The 26,275-nt window shown below is 44.3% G+C and overlaps 1 protein-coding gene across 1 annotated transcript; it reads left to right on the top strand.

Annotated features, from left to right (window-relative positions):
* Nucleotides 1-5,293: 5,293 nt before the first annotated feature.
* On the top strand, nt 5,294-24,467 carry LOC147464318 (DNA-binding protein S1FA-like). Its single transcript, XM_086513989.1, has 2 exons — nt 5,294-5,449; nt 24,040-24,467. The coding sequence occupies exons 1-2, from the start codon at nt 5,414-5,416 to the stop codon at nt 24,256-24,258; spliced, it is 255 nt and encodes an 84-aa protein (XP_086370115.1). The 5' UTR covers nt 5,294-5,413; the 3' UTR covers nt 24,259-24,467.
* The last annotated feature ends 1,808 nt before the right edge of the window (nt 24,468-26,275 follow it).

The raw sequence follows: 26,275 nt of genomic DNA, 5'->3' as shown, positions 1-26,275 counted from the left end.
ATTGTGTCCTTGGCAAATGATAGGAAGAGTTCAATGCTATGTATAGTAGTAAAACGGAAGGGCTGCCATCAAAAGGGAGTTTTGACTACGAGTTGGCACCTGACGCATACGAGCAAAGCATCGTTCTAGCGTTATCTCAAACAGAGAAATATTTCACGTGCAAAGGGCTTGAAATAGCAACCATTGCAAATCCTAAGAATGGCAACGATTTTTTCCAGAAATGTATATCATTTATTCGTTGGGGAGAGAAGACCACCAAAATGACACCCTCTAGAGTGGCAGAGGTTGCACGTGCACGCATTAGCCAAAAGAGTAAGTAAATGTCATTTAAATCATTTGATATCTTTCTCTTTTGATTATGTCGCAATGAAAAATAAGTCACGCTTTTCCTTTGCTAGGAAGTGCCGCTTAATTGATTTGCTCCAAGGTGGTGATGCATTCTTGAAAGAGAATAGAATAGGGTTGACGGAGAAGGCATGGATCTAGTGGTTTCGATATCATGTGTAACATCTGTCCATTATCACTTCGAAGGTAGAGGGAGCTCATTTCCAGTTGTTGAGGATATTGTACATACGGGTGCCGGAGTCTAGCTGCACGACTGTTCAAGACTATGTAGAGGGGGTATGTTATTTTTTGTTTTGATTTTAATGTTATTCATAGGTTGGTACTTTGTTGCTAGTCATTTTTTCACCCCCTAGAACCGGTGGGTGTCAGCTTCCGAGGTATGATCGAGCGGATGGAGAGATTGCACTCTGCAGATGACGACATGTTGTGGGAGAAGCTACCAGGTATAGATTCCATACAATGGATGCTTGATCGTATGGACAGGCCTTATCATAGAGGTGTTGAGAGGAGTCTAGCGTCTGCCAGGTGCTAAAAACTTATTGGATGTTTTCTTTTCATGTTCCTATAAAATTAGAGGTATAACAAATCTAAAGATTTCTGTTGTTTTATAGATGGCTACTAGGTACCTTCACAAACATGGGAGATGCTGTGTTGGACTGTTTTGCAGGAGTGGGGACATTGGTAGCACAATGTTTACTACTATGCATGCATTGCGTCAGTTGTGAGAAGGATTAATCAGTTTTTAGTGCTTGTCTAGAGCCGGCTCAACGCCTACCTTCCGATTTAGGCTCGACATTGATGTTTCGTAGGAGTGACAGAGCTCACGTAACTGAGCATCCGAAGTAGGTGACAGAGCAGATTCATCCGCTGGAGCCACCTTTGTCGACACCAGCCAGCAGTCAAGGCGGGGCAGTAGCAGCTCCATATACTACTTTCACGGCCCCTGTTTTGGCATGGCGTGCAATTGGACCATCTCCCAGTGCATTCAGTGCCTCCACATATGAGGCCCCGCTTGGAGTTGATCCATTGCCTCTTTCACTATCTACAGCCCCCCCCCCCATACGGTTCATACCCTTTGCCATTTGGAGGAGTCCCCCCACCATTTGGTGCATTGCCCCCGTTGGCATGACCTTTGTTTCCTCCCGGAGCATATGGCCCCCCACCGCCCTTCTTTCATCTACCTCACCCATGATGTACCCCCCCCCCCCCCCCATATGTATTTACTTTTGATGCAAGGGAACACATAGATTTGGGGTTTGCTATATGAAATAGACCATAATTGTGTATAAGGAACTTCTCTTTGTCTTATCAATAGTGTATTGAATGCATCCATGATGGTTTTTGTTTGAATGTAAGTTGGCTGTGAACCTACAATCAAATTTTAGTTGAAGAGAGAGAGAGAGAGAGAGAGAGAGAGAGAGAGAGAGAGAGAGAGAAAGAGAGAGGTTGAGAGAGAGAGAGAGAGAGAGATAGAGAGTGATAGATAGAGGAAACAAAAGAGAGAGAGAGAGAGAGAGAGAGAGAGAGAGAGAGAGAGAAAGATGGGTAGATAAAGGATCTTTTGGGAATCCGCTCGTTCGATTCTTAAAAAGCGCTCGCCAGAAATTGCTCGCCCAAATATTGCGCCCCTTTTGGCGAGAGATTTTCTCTTTACCTTTCTCAAGTGTTTCGCATGATCTACCCTATACTTACCCTCGAATGGGATCTAGTAGCTAATTTAGCATGTGAGGAAAATTTTGAGGAATTAGAATGGATGATGCATCTATTGACCACACCAGGAGTGATCCCTATGTAGGGAGGATACTGCCCCATTGGCACATGCTTAGCCCTTTGCACAAAATGACTACCCACGAATGGTAGCATTTTTTATTAATAAATATGCACAAGAAGATGAAAAAGAACCAAGAGATGACATTGAGGAAGCCTATGGTCTCAGTGAGAATGATTATATTTATCTTGACGATGAGGATAGAAGCCTAACCTTGGGACTACCAACCAATCTATACAACATCCTCTTCCCTTGATCTTATAGTGTAATGCAAATGGTAGGTTAGGGTTGTATATTTTGTTTTGAATTTGTTTAATAAAAGGTTGATATTTTTTTCCAATGATGTGGTTCCTAGAGGTATGTTGTATTGTTTGCTAATGTGTAGAGAAAAACCTTTCTCTTCAACATCATGAGGTCCTGATAATATCCATAAAAAACGGAATGAAAGAATGGCTACCAATACCAAAGATGTGTTTCTTGTCCATGCTTGTTGCTTTATTGCTTGTTTTTAGCATTCATGATTACCCGTTTTAAGAGTAATGGGTGACAAAGTACCTAACCTATTTGCTTAGTATTCTGTTTTAAACTCAATATAATTTTACCTCATAGTCCCTTATTGAGGTTTATTAATCGGGGATTCTATCTGAGCTAGTTTTACCATTGTAGAGTGTTAGAGATCTTCGTTTAATACCTTGGTAAAATTCCTTCTTAATTCTTCATGTTTATCTTAGGCTCTTAATCCGATACTGAAGCATTGCGTGTCGTGTGTCAGTGCTTTCTAGTAGGCTTAATCTCTTTACCCCTTAGCTTGAGTATTATAAAGAAAATTTGGCTATTGTGTTGAGCATGGGGAGGGTGATAATGTCAAGATGACCCCCTCCCCCCAAGGATACATGACTTTAAATCAACGAGCATCAAAGCCAACAAAAAAAAAAGTGAGCCCAAAAGTCAATTAAGGCTCTACGTGACAACAAAATCTATATTGAAAACACTTTGGGGGCCTCTTGGGGGGTCATCCAAAGGGAATCTATTCAAGCAAGGATTTCATATGTGGTTTTCTTTATTGTATCTCAACTTGAGGGTCTTCTAGGTATAGCCTTTAGACAACCTTGACACATGAAACAATTTTCCCTTGCGATTAAACATCTTTAATTTGATTATAGAGAATTAGAAGAATTACTGTGAGATTAACAGTTGACCTTTCTATCCTACTAACAGTAAAACTAGCATAGCTAGAATCCTTGATTCGTTGACTTCTATAATGTCTGTGAGTTTAAATTTAAAATTGTGATTTAATGTCTAATGCTCAAAAAAATTTGTTTAATTTTTTGTCACTATTACTCTTTATGCTTACCCATTGCATTTAATTTTTTATTATCCATGTTTCTATGACAATGCAGTTACTGTGCTATTTTCTTCCTAATTTTGCAAAATATTTGTGTGAAGCTAAGGAGGCACGATTTGCAGCGGATGAGTGTACCTTCTCGGAGTATTTAGCTTCTTGATTGAGAGCATGTCCATGGGCCACCACTCTCATCAAGATATTTAACTACTGTGAGATCTATACGAATGGATTCATCAAGTTCTTGCTTTCCAGTTGATACATTCATAAATAATGAGGACGAAATTTACATCAGGAAGGGGGGCATGTTAACTTAAGACGTCATTCTTACCTGAGACTTTTTTACAGAAGAAGTTAGTGCTAATTCGCCGAGTGTGGACGTCCATATATGAACGTGGCGACCCTCGTAAAAAGCTTGTAGTCTAATTTTTGCTTATTCTCAAATGTACTAACATTGCTCTTGCTCTCCTCCTATCCTACATTATTTTCTTGTTACACGTGAGCGTGAGAGAGAGGGCGTGGTGTTTGAGCAGCGGGGCGATACAACGACGACGAAGTGCTCGAGCAGCAACGATGTGGTTCTTCCTCTTTGCACGTACGACATTCCCTCATTGACGACTACCCAAAGGTGAATGATTACTGATTACATCTGTTGAGCTTGCCTGCATCCCGGTTGTGTGTTGTAGCCTCCATGGCTCACACATGACGTATAGCAAGGCCCCTGCAATCCGACAAAATTATAAACGCACGGTCCCACATCTAAAACAAGGTACACACGTGGGCATGATAGTGAGGGCGTTGGGCTCTCATCCTATTGGCGAAGGTTCAAATCGTGGGTGCGAGGGGATGGGACGTTTTGAGATTAAGCTCTGCATCCCGAGATTAGTTTTTTTTGCAATGGTTTCAAGATTGACGGTCGATATTCAGAAGCGGCCCCTCGTCTATAAACGCCACGGACAGAAGTCGAGGGATCTACGTCGGAGGCTTAATCCCTCGTAGATCCCTTATTTATGTAATAAAAAAATTTAGCTCCCGACTATCGCGGATGCGCCTTGAGTCCTGCACCTCGCACCTAGCACTCCATCGCCTTATCCAACCCACCTATCACGCATCTGTGCATGGCTTATGACTTTGGAGGGATACAACCCCCCCCCCCCCCCCTTGCATTGATTCGATGGCCCAAAGCCCCCCCCCCCCCCTGCTCCGTCGATCATACACCATGCCGTAGATCCCTCGACTCCCACCCGTGGCATTTATAGATGAGGGTAGCGGGCCGCGGCCCCTCAAATCGGGGTTGTCAAACCTCGTGACTAATTGACACCCCCTCTGTCAAGTGGGATCTATGGTCCCTATTGATTGGGGGCGGAGGGATTGGTTTTGCACCGTCCGATGAAGGTTTAATCCCCAAGTGATCACAATTAAAGTGAGCCCCAAGTAAATTTGATGTGAACATCAAGTGACCGCCAAGTGATCCCCGTGTGAATCCCAATCAACATGTGATCACCTTGTGACCCCACCCATTACCAAGTGATTACAGTGTGACCCCGACTATCCCAAAGTGATTGCAGTCCATCCCAAAGTGATTTCCAAGTGAACACCATGTGATTTCCACCCCATCATTTTTGCTATATGATTCTATGTTCACACCTCCATTTCGAGTGACATGCGATAGCTTAATGGGAGAGTCATGGCCTTTGATTGTGTAGGGGGTCGGTCCGAGTCGCAGCGACTCAAGTGACCGAAATCTTTTTATTCTTAAGAATCAATGGACGGTCCACATCGTTCGAAGATGCTGGACCGTAGATCCCACCTGATAAGGGGGGTGTCAAATAGTGGTCCGTGGAGGCCGGCCTCGTGATTTAATCGCTCGTTTAAAGCCGACCTCTTTGAACGTTCGTACAAGTAAAAGCAAAGACACGTCATACGATTAAACGAATGCCTGCAGATTTTGGTGCGCCATGGCGGAGGAGTACTCGGACTTCGATCCAAGCGAGGTACCATACTCGATCATTCCATATTTCCATTCGAACTTCCTTGTTTTCGTCTATGCTCTCTGCAACTGCACAAAGAACTATCTAGTAGGGCCTGTTAATTTAGTCGTTGCTTGACACACTTGAACGGCCCAGATCTGTGAGTGTATTGGGATGATCAGTCTTCCAGGATTGTTTTCAATGTGTTCCATGGGTGTAAGAAAGCGTTCAAGGATGGCTGCAAGCCTTTTGCGTGTTGTCAATTTCACTATGTTCTTTTGTTTCGTCTCTGACCTCTTAGAAACAAGAGTTCACTTATTGTTTGGCGAGCAAGTGATTGGCCATGTGACAGTAATGTGAAGAGCCGATCAGTGTTGGCGATCCATGATGATGCTTTAGCAGGTTCCTCTGGTAAACATGATGTAGATACTGATTATGTTTTAGTGTTTGTCCTGGGTAGAATTTTGTAAGGTTTTACAGCTACTGCCCACCTTGATGTGTCTTAAAATCTTTGGAGGGAAGAGGAACCACCTTCATGATGCACCGGGTGTGCTTGTTGCCTATGTTTTTGCAAATATATTTGCACATGTATGGATGAATTGATACTTTTACCCACACACGAACGCACTTGTGTATGTGTGTGTGCATGCGCGTGCTCAAAGTTGAAAAGCGGGAAGGTCACTGCAGAATACTTTATAAGTTGGTATTAAGCTACGGATTGGAGCATTACGAAAAGAGTGCACTGAGCATCCATAGCAAGGCAATTCTTGATTTTCAATAATTATATTATTTTTGTCATCTTTCCTCGGGTAGTTCTATCTTTGTGTGCAAGGATTTGCTTTGGATGTAAATCTGTATTGTTTCTTCTACTTTTAATTCAGTTGCTTGTGCTACTTCGTTTATTTCATCAATGACTTTGAAGTGACCGTAGAATTGTTTGCTCAGCTTTGGATAGAGTGGTTCTCGGCCATTGGGACATTGGACTAATGGTTTGTCTGAGCCTTCGAATTGGCACTGAAGAATAGAATGGCAATGGGTCAGGATTGTGTGCTTGACCACTGGAAAAGGTGCAGGACAGAGTGCCTGGCCGGAAATGATTGTGCACTCCTGCGAGTGGACTCTGATTGAAAGTCACTGCGTCTGTGCCACATTGCATTTTTAGATGTGGTCATAGTGTTGAAAGAGGGTCAGAAGACCCGAGGAAATGCAATGGGAGTGATTCCTAAACTTTAGGGAGTTATTATTTTTGGACCTTGAAATGTGTTCGCGTCATTAGCTTCGGAATGACAAGAGGAACATTTGATTACTCTGTCGCTAAGTCAACTGAGCAACCGGTTAAAATATTTCTAGATCGGAAGGTACAAAGCGGGCAAACCGTGCATGAGTGCCTCTTGGCACATTTTTGGGTACTTTCCAGCTTGAGAGAGAGAGAGAGAGAGAGAGAGAGAGAGAGAGAGAGAGAGAGAGAGAGAGAGAGAGAGAGAGAGAGAGTTGAAATTGCATGGTGGGTTGTTGTTGGCGAGTGTGGTGGATTGCAATAGGTATGAAAGCTATTGACTGCTTACTTTCCATGCTCTTAATGCACTGGAGGTTGAGCTTGCTCCCTCCACCTCTCCCTCTATTATTGTAACAGACTTGGACACTCCAAGTCAAGAATCAACCGCGACAACACCAAATGACCACTTCAAAACAATTCACAGATCACAATAGATTTGCACTGGCCCGACGGAGTTCCGTGCCTAGAGATATTGGCCCCAAAGACTGGCGCCCGTTTCGGTATTTCTTTTTGTATTAATCAATCATCAAAGTACAAGAGAGCGGTTAGGGTTTCATTCTCAGACTCTGCGTCCAGATGCTCTGAGAAGTGAGGCCCTCACCACTAATTTAAAGGTTACAAGGGATGCCCAAAAGCAAAGCCCCAAAAGCTTGAAAGCAAAAGCAGATTCTCTCTCTCTCTCTCTCAATGAGAGTCAGTAAAAAGCAAGTTCTCTTTTTCTCTTTCTTTCTCCCAAATCAAAGCGAAAAGTTGAGATTTGCGTCGCTCAAAATTTCCCTTTTTTTTTTTAATTTATATTTTTTATAATAATCCGTCTCCGCGATTTCCGGAAATTAGGGTTTCTGGCAGAAATTAGGGTTTTGCAGTCCGCCACGTCATCACTTTGTGACATACCCCCCTCTTGAAAGCATTGTAATCGACCGCGATTACGCCTGCAAAACCGACAAAAGCCATAAACCGTCTTAGCAGACACTGACTATTAGTACCTACGTACTAGGAACACACATTTAACACATGTACAAAATCGACAGTCACGTCACACGACATCACAGGACATCACCAGACATCACAGGACATCACATGACATTCAACATTCATTCGGATCTTAGACCATGATTTATCGGCAATGTAGCTAGCAATCACATCTAGATCCAATCGGGACCTCAACGATGTCCGATTGACTAACCCCTATTGCAACCATGTCTATTCGAGATCAATCAGACCAAAATGCTGCAGTCATTTCGTCTATCAGTGCCTGCACTCACAAGAAGTCAAGAACAAATCAGTATCATAATCAGGAATTCCATTTCATAAAGTCATCCAGCAGAATACTGTCAGCTCTCAGTATCCGCGAAGCTCAAAGAGACATCAGTGACTTTAGTATCAAAATCGAGGCATCTGTTGACAAAGGAGCGGAGTAACTCTCCTCTTGTGCATCCCACTGCACTAGATATCCGGCCAAGCTGATGTTTCTGGGTTCCGTTTGGAGTAGACTATGCTAAACCAAAGCATCGAGGTAAAGTTTCACAATCTGAGGAGTATCTGCTAGGTCCTCCTCCTCCATCCACTTCGCATCAAATGCAGGAAAGTTCTTGAATTTAACCAAGAACCGCCTTCGGACTTTACCTTTCTTTGTATCGTTATGTGCCAAGTTGTTCAGGAACAAGGATCTCCTCGTTTTCTTCCACTTCGGGTTGCTCATCAGGCTCCCCATCATCAAGCACATCACCCTTAACAGGTTTCAAGAGACTCACATGCAATGCATTGTGAATCCTCCAAGTATCTGGCAGTTTCAATCGGAAGGAGACATCATTTATCTTGTCAGTGATTTGGAAAGGTCCGTAGTATCGCATACTAAGCTTTGGAAAAAGCCTCTCCTTTCCCTTTTTCTTTCGTAGGCGTGCCTTCTCAAAAGTAAGAGCACCCCATCATCCTCCTTCAGTTTCAAGTCGCGACGATGGCGATCCGCTGCCTTTTTCTGTCATTCTTGAGACTCCTGCAAAGTCTGGCGAACCTTGGCAAAAGCCATATCCAAATCTCGCGAATATTCATCCGCTTCAAATATCTAATCTTTCGTGCTCAGGAAGGATGGAACCTTCGCAGCACTTTCAACAATCACACATGGTGTCACCAGCGTGTGACTACTATCTATCCTTTTTGTTGATTTCTTTCTTATTATCTATTTACTTTCACTTTTTGGAAACACCCCTCGGGAAATCTAACTGCCCTGCATTGCATAGCTAGTGTGGAACTGTCCAGAGGGAGTCCAGGCCTGAGGGCAAGAGAGCACTAAGGTTGGACAAGGACTATGGTTAGCAAAGTGGGGTCATTGACTAGCCAAAGTGGAATCCTTTGCTACAGAGGCTACATTTCAGTTCTGGATGTGGCCGCAGTGTACAAAGAGGGTCGGATGACCTAGTAAGATACAATGGCAGTATCTCCTAAAATTTAGGGAACTGCTATTTTGGGACCTGAAAATGTGTTTGCGTCATTACCTCTGGAATGACAAGGGGAACATTTTCTTACTCTGCCGTGAAGTCAATTGGGCAACCAGTTGGGAGATTTTTAGGCGGCAACCCCGAAATGGGAAAATGCTTGTAAATGTGCCAAGTGGCACAGTTTGGTGCACTTTCCTCATGCAACAAGAAGTGGCGCTGAATTTAGAGGAGAGCTCAGTTTTCAGCTTTTGTCACAGGTTAAGAGCTATGGAGTGCTTGCTTTCCCTCTTATGCACAGTGCGGTGCCAGGAGTGATGCCCTGCACGCTACGCACTGCCCTCTCTCTCCCCTTTGGCAGTATGTTATGCCCCACTAGTGGGCTCTTCATTTGACCAATGTATAGTTGTGTGGGTTCATGCGCGATTGCCGAGGCAAGAGCCTCTTGCACAGGTATTGGATTAGCTAGCGGCTAATCCCCCGCAGGTACAGGTGATTCGGAGAGGTTTCACGCTCGAAATCTCGTCCGATTCAAAGGGCAAGTAGCCCTACAGGTGCGGGAGCTCGAGGACTTGCTAAGGATGCGACCGGCACGCGAAACGGAGCCCGAAACATCGAATTACAGCCTGCTGTGTATTTTTGCAGGTTTAGGGTTTTGGCCCTAAACGGACCCTAATACCCCCAGGAGGTTCGGGGACGCAAGGGGACCGCTGTACAGGTGATCTGGCACATTTTCAGGGCTCAAAACAGAGAATTCAGCGTGCTGCAGATTCTCACCAGGTTTTGCAAAGTGCCCGTATGCGTTGGGAAAGTCATTTGATGCTTGGAATACTGACCGTGAAGGGTTCTAGTATAGTTATGTTGCCGAAATCAGGCCAGAACAGTCAAAATTCAGCCAAGGTTGTGCGGGGCAGCTTGGAAAGAACCACAGCGTTTATTCCCTCTTTTGAACAATAAAGAAATATCGAAAGGGGCGCCTAAGTTAGGGGCCAATCTAGTGTCGGTCTACTCATACAGGTGCAATCTAACAGACTGTATCCCTTTCCCCCGTGTTGTGTCTTGAAAGTATCGGTAAAATAGACGACTAATAATGGGTGAAAGCTAAATCAAGGTTTAAAGTAAAGTCTACCGCCCTTTTTGGATTGAACAGGCTGGTTTCATGGTTCCATCGACGGGATTAAATCACTTTTTCCCATAGAAGTGAGCCTTGGTCAGATTGGGCTTGAAGACACAGGGAGTCTATTCCTACTGTATCCGCTTCTGCTATTACTTCTGTAATGAAAAAGCATCTTTCTGCGGGACTTGGTTTTTGCACGTGAAGTGTCAGATTGTGATGAATCAAATTTATCTGTGCTAGATAAAGAAAGGTCAATGTTTTTACAACAATATAGTGACTGTTTTTCCGATTCATTACCGTCTCAATTACCGCCAGAGAGACCCGAGGACCATGCGATAGATTTGGTGCCAGGCAGTAGCCCACCAAATAAGCCTCCGTACAGGGTTAGTGCGGCTCAGCAGAAAGAGATAATGGGCCAAGTACATGAGCTGTTAGAAAAGGGGCTGATTCAGCCCAGTTCATCTTCATTCTGTTCTCCAGTGTTGTTGGTGCACGCGGTGACCCGTAAAAGGTGGACAGTGGCATTCAGTCATAACCTTTTCCCTCAATGGCCGTGTAACGCACAACATAGTCTTTTTCATCAAGTAGCCTTCCCGAAGGGAGTATCCAGCTACTGTCTCCCCATCCCGTATCCGTGTGAAAATATCTACAAAATTTGTATCTGTGGCATACTGATCGACCATATCCTCGAAGCTCCTATGATGTATCGCGGAAACAGCCATAACCAACGGTTTCCAAGACAAAGCATCTGCCACCACATTCTTCTGTCCCTGCACATGGACAATCTGGAAGTGGAACTGTGACAAGATGTTCGCCCACCGCATCTGCTTTTCCGAAAGCTGCTTCTGTGACAAGAAGTAGCGCAAACTCTGATGGTCTGTAAAGACAGTAAAATCCGCTCCGAGTAGGTAATGCCGCCACTGAGTAAGAGCGTGGATAACCGCCAAAAGCTCTTTCTCATAGATCTGTGCTGTCATCTCCGGCCTAGAGAACAAACGGCTCTCGTAAGCTATGACATGGCCTTCTTGCATCAAGACCGCACCCAGACTACGGCCACAAGCATCACAATATACTTCAAATGACTTCTGCAAGTCCGGCAAAGTCAAAATAGGTCCCGTAGTCAATTTCTCTTTCAATATCCGAAAGGCAGTCACCTCTGTGGGTCCCCCCGAAAAAGGTACTCCTTTCTGTGTCAAGGTATGCAAAGGGGAAGCAACCTGTGCAAACTTTCGTATGACCCGCCTGTAGTACGAACACAGTCTCAAGAAGCTTCTAACTTCATGGACATTCCTCAAATCGGGCCAATCACGGATAGTCTCTATCTTGGCCGGGTCCATTTGCACTCTTGCTGTGCTGACACAATGTGTCCCAAAAAGTGTATCTCTGGTAGGAAAAATTCACTTTTCTTTGCATTAATCACTAACATGTTATCTTGTAATGCTTGAAAGACTTGAAGCAGATGATCTCTGTGTTCTCCCTCATTCTTGGAGAAAACAATGATGTCGCCAAAGAAAGTGCCAGCAAATAGTCTGTACTCTCGAAAAATCCTGTCCATCATCCGGTTAAATGTCGCAGGAGCATTGGTTAAGCCAAAAGGCATCACCAAAAACTCAAATAACCCAAAAGTCGTTCGAAAAGTTGTCTTGTAGACGTCTCGCGGCGCTATCCTGATCTGATGATATCCACTCTTCAAGTCAATCCTGCTAAAGCACGAGGATCCCTGTAACTTGTCGAGTATATCATCGATCCTAGGAATCGGAAATCTGTTCGTGATGGTGATTTTGTTGAGAGCTCTATAATCGATGCACATTCTCCAAGATCCGTCTTTCTTCAAAACCAACAACACTGGAGAGCAATACGGTGAAGTACTAGGCTGGACAAGACCCTTTTCCAAGAGGTCTTTCACTTGGTTCATAATCTCTTCATTCTGTGCTCGGCTCACACGATAAGGTGGCCGATTCGGTCGCGTGCTTCCAGGTATCAGATCAATGGTTTGATCTTCAGGCCCTCTGAAAAGCAATCGGCATGAGTGTGGAGAAAAATCTTGGCGTTCTTTTGATCAGGTCAAAACATATTCAACCTTTATCCAGCGTTCAGTTCTCTCCCAAAAGAATAAGTAAGAAACTGAGGTTCATCAAGTACAATCTCTAAGCCCTTCATTTATCAAAGTCGCTTTCTCGGCCTGGTAGTCAACCATGGCGTAGTTCTTGTGGTACCAAGGGATCCTGAGTAGAACGTCACTCGCGTGCCCTGAACACCCCTGTCATTGCAAACAAAGTTTGCCAATGCTCGGTGTAATGGCAACATCCCATCCGGGTGCCAGTCGAACTACCTCCGCCTGTGGCGTCAGTCTGTCGGGCGTAATTCCAAATCGAGCCGCCAATTCCAAGTGAAAAGAAGTTGGCCTTGGCTCCTTCAAAAGAGCTTCCTGATCTGTCACTTTGCCCCAAAAGTGGCAAAGTTTGTACTTTCATTCATTAGATTCGGTGCAGGTCCCACGCCATGTGGTACCAATTCTGCTTTTCTATCTGCCTTTTCTGCCGCATTCCTCAGCTGCTCTCGAACTCTCAGGCCTGTCGTCGTCTTTATCATTCTGTTCTTTCTGTGCCTTTTTAGGACACTTCGCGGAGATATGTCCATGCTCCCCGCATCCAAAGCACTTCCCCTCTCTGATGAAGCGAGCTCTCTCCTCAGGAGTAAGCTTGGGTCGTGCATCCTTTTTCTCTGGGTTGCTCTTTTTCTTTCTACTTTCATTCCGAGAAGTCTGTTCGGCTCGTTGTGTCATGGCCTTATCTGTGGGGTAGGTCAGATTGCCAGAGTGAATGGCAAAGCCCGGCTTCGCATGACTCATCAACTCCTAAATAGAAGCTGACTTCTATTCCAAGCAGTGATCTCGGATCTCTGTAGGTAGACCCAAGGTAAACCGTTCAATCTGTTCTCTGAACGAGATCTTCTTGAATGAAGAGGCGGGTAGAAAAGAGCTCCAGAATCTTTCACAATAAGTATTTACTGTATCGCTCTTGGTTATCCGAAGATGGTTCCAAGCAGCTCGTATATCTCGTTCATATTCTTGCGTCAACCAAGAAGAAATAAAAAGCCTCTTAAATTTCAGCCATTTAACTGGCGCACTCTTGTTAAAAGAAGCGTGGACCACCAAGTACGAGCATTCCCCTTAAGGTAAGAGGTAGCTCTCCGAATCTTGGAGTGCTGTGAATAGCGTCCTCCCGCGAAAGCGATGTCAAACTGTTGTATAAAAGACAAAGCCTTCGAAGCATCTTAGTATCCTGAAAAAGTATCAAACTTGATCGAGTGGCCACCTTCCTTAAACTCTCGGACTTTCTTGCTTTTATCTTCGAGAAAGTCATACTGGTTGGCTTTGTAAAAATTCTTCTTGTTCGCATAAAACTTTCCGTCATCGGAATCTGAGCTGTCTGTCTGTAGACGAGTCCTCAGTAGAACTGTCAGTCTCTGGGCGAGATGTAGCCTTCTTTGCCTTTTTTCTTGCCCTTTCCGAAGCTTTGTTTCTTGCTTCGCTTTTTGCTTTTCCTGTCTTCTTCGCTGGAGTTTGAAGAGCTAGAAGAACCGTCAGAAGAAGAAGAAGAAGAACTGTCAGAAGAAGAAGAAGAAGAACTGGGTAGGTCTTCAAACTTGACGCGCTTCTTCAATTTCTTTGCCTTGTCGAATGTCGACTAACGACCCAAATATCCCGGGAAGTCAGTGCCTTTCTTCTGCTTTTTGCCGTGCTTTTTGTCTTTCTTTTGCACGTCGAAAAGCAGAGCAATCCGTGCATCAACCACGTTCTCCAGTTCCTTCTCCGTATATTTCTTGGAGGCAGAAGATTTCTTGAGAGCGGGTTTCGGGAGTGGTGCTGTGGTTCTTTGCCACTCCATCTGTACCTCTTCCAAAGAGGTCTGGTTCATATATTTTGCCATCTTCGGGTCCTTGGCAAAATTGAGCATCATCTTTGTTGCATCGCCGATCAATTGACGACGCTCCATCTCTTGCTGCTCCGCCTGAGTAGCCCGAGGCGGGCCATACTCTCTGTCTGAATCTTCGTTGTGATCCCAGCCCGCATCTCCAGATGCAGAGAGAGTCGACTGATCATTGCCTGAAGCCATAGGTGCCGCGGAAAAAAAAAATTCGGGGATCGGATTTCCCGTAGAAGAGAAATCGGCCGTGCTCTGGTACCACTGTAACAGACTTGGACACTCCAAGTCAAGAATCAACCGCGACAGCACCAAATAACCACTTCAAAACAATTCACAGATCACAATAGATTTGCACTGGCCCGGCGGAGTTCCGTGCCTAGAGATATTGGCCCCAAAGACTGGCGCCCCTTTCGGTATTTCTTTTTGTATTAATCAAGCATCAAAGTACAAGAGAGCGGTTAGGGTTTCACTCTCAGACTCTGCGTCCAGATGCTCTGAGAAGTGAGGCCCTCACCACTAATTTAAAGGTTACAAGGGATGCCCAAAAGCAGAGCCCCAAAAGCTTGAAAGCAAAAGCAAATTCTCTCTCTCTCTCTCTCTCTCTCTCAATGAGAGTCAGTAAAAAGCAAGTTCTCTTTTTCTCTTTCTTTCTCCCAAATCAAAGCGAAAAGCTGAGATTTGCGTCGCTCAAAATTTCCCCTTTTTTTATTTATAATAATAAATAATCCGTCTCCGCGATTTCCGGAAATTAGGGTTTTTGGCAGAAGTTAGGGTTTGCAGGAATTTTAGGGTTTCTGGTAGAAATTAGGATTTCTGCAGTCCGCCACATCATCACTTTGTGACAATTATACAGTGGTAATGCCCCACGAGAGGGCTAATGATTTGATATAATGTACAGCTGTGTGGTTTATTGCTTAAAGGCAGAGGCAAGAGCCTCTTTGTACAGGAGCAGGAGTAGCTAACTGCAACTCCAAAGAAGGAACAAGAGAGGGTGATAACCTCTTTGCATCGATACTAAAATTCGGCTCTATATAAATGGCGTTTTTGGACTGTTTTTTTGCTCAGAATGATGCCAAAACCGAGGGCAACATAGCTCAAGTAGAGGGGATAATACAAGGATTGATTAGGACTGAAAACAGGTGAAAAACAGGTCAAAAACCAGAAAATACAGCGGTCTGAAATTTACTGTTTTGGGCTCAAATGGAAGGGTTCTGATCAAAGAAAGTGCTTCCCTACTTGAGATTTTCTTTTGGGCAAGCTATAGTGCTGTTGTCACCAGCGTGTGACTACTATCTATCCTTTTTGTTGATTTCTTTCTTATTATCTATTTACTTTCACTTTTTGGAAACACCCCTCGGGAAATCTAACTGCCTTGCATTGCATAGCTAGTGTGGAACTGTCCAGAGGGAGTCCAGGCCTAAGGGCAAGAGAGCACTAAGGTTGGGCAAAGACTATGGTTAGCCAAAGTGGGGTCATTGACTAGCCAAAGTGGAATCCTTTGCTACAAAGGCTACATTTCAGTTCTGGATGTGGCCACAGTGTACAGAGAGGGTCGGATGACTTAGAAAGATACAATGGCAGCATCTCCTAAAATTTAGGGAACTGCTATTTTGGGACCTGAAAATGTGTTTGCGTCATTACCTCCGGAATGACAAGGGGAACATTTTCTTACTCTGCCGTGAAGTCAACTGGGCAACCGGTTGGGAGATTTTTAGGCGGCAACCCCGAAACGGGAAAATGCTTATAAATGTGCCAAGTGGCACCTTCTGGTGCACTTTCCTCATGCAAGAGAAGGGGGCGCTGAATTTTAAGCTGGGAGAGGCTCATTTTCAGATTTTGTCACAGGTTAAGAGCTATGGAGTGCTTGCTTTCCCTCCTATGTACAGTGCGGTGCGAGGAGTGATGCCCTGCACGCTACGCACTGCCCTCTCTCTCCCCTATGGCAGTATGTTATGCCCCTCTAGTGGGCTTTTCATTTGACCAATGTACAGTTGTGTGGGTTCATGCGCGATTGCCGAGGCAAGAGCCTCTTGCACAGGTATTGGATTAGCTAGCGGCTAATCCCCCGCAGGTACAGGTGAATTTGGAGAGGTTTCACGCTCGAAATCTTGTCCGATTCAAAGGGCAAGTAGCCCTACAGGTGCGGGAGCTCGAGGACTTGCTACGGATGCGACCGGCACGCGAAACGGAGCCCGAAACAGTGAATTACAGCCTGCTGTGTATTTTTGCAGGTTTAGGGTTTTGGTCCTAAACGGTCCCCCAATACCCCCAGGAGGTTCGGGGACGCGAGGGGACCGCTGTACAGGTGATCTGGCGCATGTTCGGGGCTGAAAACAGAGAATTCAGCGTGCTGCAGATTCTCGCCAGGTATTTCAAAGTGCCCGTATGCGTCGGGAAAGTCAGTCAATGCATGGGAATACTGACTGTGAAGGGTCCTAGTATAGTTATGTTGCCAAAATCGGGCCGGAACAGTTGAAATTCAGCCAAGTGTGTGCGGGGCAGCTTGTAGGGATCCACAACGTTTATTCCCTCTTTTGAACAATAAAGAAATACCGAAAGGGGCGCCTAAGTTAGGGGCCAATCTGGTGTCGGTCTACTCATATGGGTGCAATCTAGCAGCCTGTATCCCTCTCCCCTTTGTTGTGTCTTGAAAGTACAGGTAAAGTGGACGAAAATTAAATGGGTGAAAGCTAAATCAAGGTTTAAAGTAAAGTCTACCGCCCTTTTTGGATTGAACAGGCCGGTTTCAGCTGTTATATTGTTGAGATTTTCCAGAACAGGTGAAAATCTGTTGTGAATAGGTCAGGTCCTGTACTCTGAAGCCCTCAATCTTTGTAATTTCTTTGCTCTTAAATGATAAAGAAACACCGCAAGGGGCGGTGGACTTAGGGGTCAATTTGGTGTGTGAGCAAGGAAGTGAGGTTTGAAGTCTGTGAGTGAGTGAAAAGTCCAGGTATTTTACTGTTTGAATCACCGCTTTATGAGTCCATAGACCGGCTTTATGATTCCATTGTGGGGATTTGAACTCTTTCCTTAAAGAGTCTGACACGGACAATCTTGGGTGAACGGGATATACACACAGACAGTTTATAGGCGAGAAAGATTACGCTAATCTTGCTTTGGATACCTTAGACTTGCTTCAACCAGAGTTGTAGCTATGGTAGATAAAGGCAAAGGCAAGCTTCCTCCTGAAAAGAGTTCCTCTTCAACGCGCAGACACCGTAGAGACATGGCAGGTGCGCATGTGCCAACATCTGCCAGGACAACGTGTGCCATAGCCTAATATGACTCTGAAAGAGTAGGATTAGGAAGATCTGTTTACTGCACAGTTCATGAGTATGGTTGGCACATTTGAACAACTTGTTAAGAATCCCAGAATGAAGAAGTTTATGAAATCACGCAAAGAGGATTTACAGGCTGAATCGTTTTATCATGCCACAGACAGATTGAAGGAACAGGTTCCTCCAATTGTAGAGCATGTTGAGAAGACACAAACAGTGGCAACTGGTCTAGTGCTACAAGCTACATAGGCACAGGATCCAGCATTGAATGGTCAAGGGAGTAATGCACAATTGCTTATGCCGACCATTTCTACCCAGATTGTTGCCCAACTTGGATACTTTGGTGGTGGGTATATTTTTCAGGCAATGGCAAGGCAGCCCACTAGTTTTCCAAGATTCATGCCGAGAGGGTCACTATGAATATTGCCTATTGAGGTAGTGAACCCCCTTTATGCCAACATCGGTGTACAGCCAGGACATGAGACCTCTAGAGTCTAGTTCTGATGCCTGCACCACCTATTAGCATGGCTGAAATTCCTCAATTGTGAGCATTTGGCAGCAAAGACTGGTGAGGTTAGTGCAGAGAAGAAGATGCCTAAGGATTTGCCATTCTTATGCCACCAGTTTATGATCACTTGACACCTCAGAGCGTAAAGGCTAAGGACTATAAAGAAGGTGGTCAAGCAGTGAAGTTTGAGATGCAGGACAAGTTGAAAGCTTTGACTTTTATCCAACAATTTGATGCTGCATACTTAGGAGGTAATTTTACACAGTCTTCTAAGGTGCGGAAGGCAACACTGTAAGAGACTTGGACATTCCAAGTCAAGAATCTAGTGCGACAGCACAAATAACCACTTCAAAACAGTTTACAGTTCACAATTGATTCGACATTGGCCCGGTGGGTGGAGTTCCGTGCCTAGAGATATTGGCCCCAAAGTTTGGCGCCCCTTTCAATATTTCTTTTTATATTAATCTGTGTTCAAAGTACAAGAGTGCGGGCAGGCGCTCACACTCAGACTTTGCGTCCAGATGCTCTGAGTTATGAGGCCCTGCTTACATATTTAAAGATTACAAAGGGATGCTAAAAGAAGAGGATCAAAAGCTGTACCAAAAGCTGAAAATCAAAAGCTTTGAAAATAAAGCGGAGAGGCTTCTCTCTCTCTGATCCTCTTGCATCAAATAAAGCAAAAAGAGTTCTCTCTCTCTCTCTCTCTCTCTCTCTCTCTCTCTCTCTCTCTCTCTCTCTCCCACATGCTACATTGCGTAGCCAAAAGCAGTAAAAAAACTGCCGCCGATTTGCTTTTCTCGTGTTGCAGATCTTGCCGCAAAACGCGGTCGTCCGTACAGTTTGCCACGTGTCAGCAGCCAGCCACGTTAGCATGCGGGTGTTCGTACAGTTGCCACGTGTCAACAGCGAGCCAGTCCCGGGGGTGTGTGGTTGTGTCCTCTGTTGCCCAACAGTGTCCAAGTATGACACGTCCCCAATTTGTGACAAACAACGTTTTTAAAGGGTAATGCTTTACAGTGGTGGACCTCACTGTTAATTCAAGGATTAGCACCTGCTACTCGGGTTGTAAGGTGCAGTGGAATGAATGTTTGAACTTTGCTCAAGATGAGTGCTCCAAACTGTGCTCAAGGTTCCTTTTTGTTCTTATGGCAGGGAGAGCCTTCCGTTCTTAATGAGAGAGTGCAATGATCTTTAACAAAGTGAATGGACATTGTGCGTGAAAGTGTATGAGACTGAGAGATAGAGAGAGAAGAGAATACGACACTAGAGACGTTGTAAAACCCTCCTCCGAAGGCTCCACTCTCGTTGGCGAGAGTGGTCTACTATTGATTGCACAAACTTGTACAAAGTGGATGCATGTGACTGATGCAAGTCTAGGCTAGGTCGATGTCGACGACGGGGATGACGAGACCGACTTAAGGGCTAAAAACTGATGCAATCTATCTGCTGTCCAAAAAACGCTAATGGCTGAATTCTGCTGCAACCAAAAACGCTACTATGGGCTGATCTTTGCGGCTGAAATCTGCTGGTCTTTAGGTGGTCAAAGGCTGAAAACTGTTGGTGCTTTATCTGCTGAAAAACGCCATGCAAAGGGAGGGCGATTTGGGGATTCTGGAAACGCTAGGGCTGAGGTTGTCTTGCGGGGAAGTCTTAATGAAAAACGCCAATGCTAGTGAGGCTATGGCGATGCTGATGCCTGCTGAAAACGCTAAGTGCTGAAGTCTTCCGGCAATGACGCTTGTTGGTGAAAACGCTAGATGAAGGGGAGTCTTACTTGGAGGGAATGAAGGGGAGTCTTGCTTGGAGGGAAAATGCCACCAAGAGGGTTCTTGTTGAGAAGTTGCCTGTTGAGCTTGTGCTCCTGTTGCCTCTTCTGCCAATTAGTGCTAGTCTAGGTTTGCTTATATACAAACTTACTCAATTTGCCCTATCTACTTTTCAACAAAAGTCACTTAAAAATAATAAGTGAAAAATGACAAAAATAGATGTCATGACAGCATGGCACAAGCTGGATGCAGCAAATTGTGCAAATCTGGAAGAGTATAGCAAGAAATTTTGGGATGTGTTGGGTTAAAGGCCCAAATGGTCCCCTTTTGTGTATAGTTTTTAAGGTTATTAACCTTTGGCCAAGTTCACATTGATGTAAACCTGATGTAAACCCATTGCCGGATAATGTGGATCATTGGATGAGGCGGTCTAGTCGTCCAAGACGGCCCGTGAGTAGATATGATCCCTCTTTGCATTACATTATGTTGACAGATGAGGGAGAGCCTCTTATGTATAAAGAGGCAAAGACGTGTGAGCACAACGACAAGTGGGAGCTTGCTATGCAGGAAGAGATTAAAGCTTTGCATGCTAATCATACTTGGGATTTGGTGGAATTGCCCAAAGGAAGGAAGGCTATTCCTAACAAATGGGTTTAGAAAATCAAGACTTTTAATGCAAAAACCAAGTATAAGGCAAGGCTAGTTGCAAAGGGATATGTTCAAACCAAGGGCATAGACTTTCAGGAAGTGTTCTCTTCTGTTGTGAAGATAACCACTTTGCGCGTATTGTTTGCCATAGTGGCTGCTCTTGATTTGGAAATGGACCAAATGGATGTACATACCGCTTTCTTGCATGGTGATGTGGAGGAAGAGCTTTAGATGTGAAGCAACCCGAGGGTTTTGTTATTCCTGGCAAGGAACGTTTGGTATGTATGCTCAATAGAAGCTTGTATGGGCTGAAACAATCATGTAGACAATGGTACAAGAAGTTTGACCGCTTCATGCTCAAACATGGTTACAAAAGAAGCCATGCAGGCCATTGTTTGTATACCAAACGTGATAGGGATGACAGCCCTATCATTCTTGTGCTCTATGTGGATGATATGTTGATAGCTGCAATGAAAAGAAGCACTGTTGATGCTCTTAAAGGGTAGCTGAAATCTGCATTTTCAATGAAAGACCTTGGGGCAGCTGAACATATACTTGGAGTGCGTGTTAGAAGGCAAAGGGACCAGCGCACATTGTATTTGTCGCAAGAAAAGTACATTGAAAAGGTGCTGGACAGATTTAACATGGTTGAAGCAAAGCCTCTTGGCGTGCCATTACAGCCATATGTCAAGATCTCCAAGGAAGATTGTCCAAGTCAAAGGAAGAAGCCAATGACATGCAAAGTGTGCCTTACGCTTCAGCTTGTACTAGGCCTGACATAGCCCATGCAGTGGGAGTTGTGAGCCTGTTTATGGCTAATCCAGGCAGGTTGCATTCGGATGCAGTGAAGTCCATTATGAGGTACTTGAAGGGGACTAAAAACAAATGCCTCTGCTATGGTAAAGGACCATTGGAGTTGAAGGGATTTTGTGACTCTGACATGGCTGGTGATGTGTATACACGGAAATCCACAAGTGGCTATGTGTTTACTCTTGCAGGAGGTGCTATTTCATGGTGTTCTAGATTGCAAAATATCGTTGCATTGTCTACTGCAGAGGCTGAATATTTCAGCCACTGAGGCTTCTAAAGAAGCCATTTGGTTGTCACGTCTATGCAATGAGTTTGGTTTGCCTGACAAGGCACCTATGCTTGGTTGTGATAGCCAGAGTGCCATATGTCTGGCAAAGAATGCCATGTTTCATGCACGCACAAAGCATATTGATGTGCGGTATCACTTCATTCGAGAAGTGCTTGAGGATGGCCTTATTACATTGGTTAAGGTCCATACATCACAAAATCTAGCAGATGCTCTTACTAAGTGCTTATCCAAAGCACAACATCATCTATGCATACAGATGGTGGGAGTCACGTAGCTTAAAGGTGCCATTTATGCCTTTAAGTGGGAGGTTGTTGGGTTAAAGGTCCAAATGGCCCCCTTTTGTGTATAGTTTTAAAGGTTATTAACCTTTGGCCAAGTTCACATTGAATTTGGCCACTAACTTTAAATTGGTCCTATACTTTATAATAAAGGGAAGAGAGGAGCCCAACTCACTCTCTCAATCTTCCCCTTGCAAAATCGTGCGATACCTCTCTCTCTCTCTCTCTCTCTCTCTCTCTCTCTCTCTCTCTCTTCGTTCTCTAGTGCTACCCCTCTGCAGGCCTTCGCCACCTCTCCAAGGCACAAGCCCTGCACTTCTCTGCGTGCTCTATCACGTGCACACACTGTTGCGCGCTCATCAGGATGCACTCTTACCGGTTACTTCATATAGGACAGTGCCATTGTCAGAGCAGATTGAGAAATACTGCTGCGGAAATCAGAGACTACTGCATTAAGACCAATGTTGCAAACATGACTCAGATGATTGAGAATGCAAACATGGCTAATGCACTACTGCAAGGAGGTTCAGGTGGATTCAAGAGTACTGCCAAGAAGGAACCACAGGGCAAATAAATTCTTGAGAAAAGGCAAAGGACAAAAGAGACCATTATTTGGAAAGTCATTTGAAGAAAGAAAGGCCTTAATGCAAACTGGGATATACTTCATTTGCGAAGAAAAAAGGGCATATTGCTTCGAAGTGTCTACAACAACATCTTAAGGATGCGGAGGATAAAGATGCACTGCCAAAGAAGAGGACAATGCCAAGTGCAGGTTTAGTGTCTGACATGGTTGGTGTTCAGCCATGTATTGATGCTTCAAAGTTATGCTGAGCTTGGGACAAGATCAGAGATTCTATAGTGCTTATTTTCTTTGATCTTGGAGCTCGTGCCAATTTTTTTACACCGGCATTGGCAACCAAGCTGGGAATACGTCGTGAAGAAATGGGACCAGTTGGATAGGATGATTTGGCGTGCCCTGGGCATTCTAAAACCGTCACCCCCATACTTGGCAAACTCCGTATGCACATTCAGAGTTATGTGGACACAGAGGAGTTTCATATTATGCCTTTAAGGTTGTGATGTTCTGTAGCAATGGCGAGGGTGTATGGACAACAACAGCGAGTGCAAGCTAGTATTTCTTCTGTCTTTCACTCCAGAAAAGGTGAAAATTTGACTATTGTGCCGCCATTCTGAAATCCTTTGGTTGGTTAGGCGCAAACTGTGGATATGGATATTAGGGATATCTATACGGGCTCCAACCGTTGTACCCAGGTGGCGGTGGTAGTGGTGGTGGCAGTTGAAGGAGGGGGTATCACGTGGGGCATTAGAGGAGGTAACATGTAGTTCATTGGAAACTTTGCAACATCGGAAGAGTCTACTGAGGATGTTGCGAAAGTGAGGGAAAAGGGGTTGTTTCTATAGATGAAGTTGCCTCTTGAATAAGGAGGTTATGTGGTAGCATTAAAACGATGGGTTGCCACTTGTGAAAAAAGGTAATTATCTTTGACAAGGGTCCTTACATATGTCTCAAGTGTCTTGACACTTGTTTTTTTAGAACACACTCCTAGATCCTTCTAGCGTTCGCCTTCTAGAAGCTTCTAGAATTGTCTAGAATCTTGCTTCCTTGGCGGAAAACTGATACCAAGAAGACACATCAATATGGATATCAAATGAAAGCTCTTTTTGAATAGAATACAAATGCAGCTTTAAAATATCATTTCAAGATGCACATAAAGAGATACATGCGTTTAAAGCATTCAACCCACACATGCACATTAGAGTCTTGACAAACTTTTATGAGCATGCCATTTTATAGATTGTAATTGTCTTTTTTTGGCGTCCCAGCCGACACTCCAAGGCATTAATTCTTTCTATGTGCGAGCGTGACCGGCTTTCAAGTCATAGGGGCTGCTTTTCAGTTAGCTAGGTGGGAGTGTGCATTATCTATGTGTTTTATGTAGAATTATGTCTCCTCGATCAAAATTCAAATGATGTGTGCAACATTGAGTCTAGAGGCTGTCTAGTCTCTGACTTTGAAACATGCATTTTTTATGGCAGTAGGTTAGCCTTGATGATTTAATCTGTGGGTTAATGAATCAGCAAGGCCACAAGTTGAAAGGTTATTTCATGGTTTGTTTGTTAAATGTGAAAGGGTCAAAAATCTATGAATGGGCCAAGCTTACCCCTTCTGAAAGTGAGCCAAGGCTTGAAATTGTAAAATTCACCTGAAAGAACTTCTCAACTAAAAGGTTTTGTTTTCCCCTTGTTATGCGGCAGGAAACTTTGAAGGCTGCAAGGAGTGCAGCTGGAGGCTTCAACCCTGCCCTAGTTGTGTTGCTGGTGGTGATCGGAGTGGTATTACTTTTTGTGGTTGGCAACTATGTCCTCTATTCGTATGCCCAGAAAACACTGCCTGCCAAAAAGAAAAAGCCAGTCTCAAAAAAGAAAATCAAGCGGGAAAGATTAAAGCGAGGCATCGCACCACCGGGAGAGTAGAACTTTACATTGTGTCCAACTTTTTGTCATTGAGTATTTCTACTGGTTTGGTGCTATCCCCCTTTCGGATTTTAGTATTGAAATGCAAAGGGGATGTCTAGGTGACTTGAAACTCTCAATGTTGCCAGACCTTTCTTCTGTATGAGATGATTTTGTGATGACGTCGGAAATTAAATGTGAAGGTGAGTAAGGTGTTCGTATTTTGGTTATTCTGTTTGTAACTTGGAGTGGTTCATATTTTGGTTATTCTGTTTGTAATTTGGAGTGGTTTCTCTTGATTGGATTGGAGTGAAGAATGTGTTGAATCACATTATTTGTGATTAGGGACACAACTATGCAAGTGGAAGTATTGGTTATTTATTTGTAGTTTGGAGTTTTTGCTGCTTTGGAGTGCCTATGAGACGGATGGCTTCAACAAGGGTATGTTATATAGTGTATACCCTATTCAATTAATGTGAGACCCAGTGTTGGGTATGGTGTGGGAATCAATTTGTAAGAATGAAAAGCACATGGCTTTGCTGTAGTTTCGAGGCATTATGCTCGGATGGTGTTCGTGCAAATTGTAGACCTGGAATGCTGAAGTCTTATAGGTTTGTTGCTGCCTTGAAGGTTGAGGTTAATATTTCCGATCTCAATTGTATGGATTCCTAGTAGGTAGTATGTCCCCCTTGACAATAAACAATCAAAGATCTTACGAGATGCTCTCTCTTCTAACTAGCATTTCCCACTAGTAATATACATGGATGCATTGTCTACAATAGAAGTCGATAACGCCAGGTCGCATTAGGGATCGTACTATGCTAGATAGACTTTTTGAATGATCCTTGGATGTTGCATCTCATTTTGGATAAATGTACCAACAGAAGCAAGATGGACTTCGTGATTGATCCTTGGTGTTGTATCCATGATGCAAACAATGTGAGCAAGAACCCTCTTGCATCAGAAACAAGGTGAGCAGCTCATACAGGCTTGTGAGAATGTGCTTGATAAGCTTCGTTTTACGGTACGTTGTTGCAAGGTCTAGAAGAAATTGTTGTAGGATTCAAAAGGAACGGCATGTCGTGTAGGTAGACAACTTGCCTTTTTGGAGAGAGAGAGAGAGAGAGAGAGAGAGAGAGAGAGAGAGGTGTATATGGAATTGGTAAGTGACTCAATTCTCAAGAATTCTAGAAATGAGTGACCACATCGTGGCTGTGAAAGGAATGTGTAGGGAGAGCTTGTTGGAATTAGGGTTGTAGAGAAACGCGCATAGTTTGGAGAAGATGAAGGAAGCTCAAGGCACACAATAGAGAGTGTATTACTTAGTGTGCAATGGAAAGATAGATAGCCCTAGAGTGATGGGCGTGTATACAATGCACGGGGAAAAAATCTCTTAAAGAGGGAAAAAATGCCCCAACGGTCTTGGTGTGTTCACGCACATCACTACCACGGTAACAAATCTCCCCTAGAGTGATGTAGTGAACGAGAGTTGGCACATGAGTAAAGGGAAGTGCCATGCCCCGAGGACATGATCAGTCCACAAAGGGGAGTAAGCCCAAAGCTTTGCGGAAAGCTTCTTACTTCTCATGAGACAATGCCTTTGTGAAAAGATTTGCAAGGTTGTCCTGTGTTGACACATAAGCCAACCTGATCTCTCCTGTTGAGAGCCTCTCTCTGATATAGTGGTAATGCACCTCAATGTGCTTTGTGCGAACATGAAAAATTGGGTTCCTCGCAACTGTTGATGCGCTCTGATTGTCAGTGTAGATAGTGTCGGCAGTGCCTTGTCCAACACCCAAATCAGCCATAAGGCGTCTGAGCCATACACAATCAACCGTAGATGTGGAGACTACCTTGTACTTAGCCTCACAACTAGAAGTGGCCACTGTAGGTTGCTTCTTGCTCAACCATGATATAGATGAATTGCCAAGCACGAAACAAAAACCACTCGTGCACACTCACGTGTTAAAACAACCAACCCAATCTGAGTCCGAAAAAGCATGTAAGTCTGGTGGCAATGATCCCTCCTTGGGATAAA

Source organism: Adiantum capillus-veneris, chromosome 1 (genome assembly GCF_014529385.1).
Source record: "Adiantum capillus-veneris isolate H3 chromosome 1, ASM1452938v2, whole genome shotgun sequence".
Taxonomy (NCBI): Eukaryota; Viridiplantae; Streptophyta; class Polypodiopsida; order Polypodiales; family Pteridaceae; genus Adiantum; species Adiantum capillus-veneris.
The sequence above is the reverse complement of the archived record's forward strand: the minus strand, read 5'-3'. Positions and strand labels throughout refer to the sequence as shown.

What these genes read in the sequence shown, in the direction of transcription:
- LOC147464318 (XM_086513989.1), top strand. Translation starts at nt 5,414, where the DNA reads ATGGCGGAGGAGTACTCGGACTTCGATCCAAGCGAG. An exon ending in CGGACTTCGATCCAAGCGAG is followed by an intron (nt 5,450 to 24,039) that starts GTACCATACTCG and finishes GTTATGCGGCAG; the next exon opens with GAAACTTTGAAGGCTGCAAG.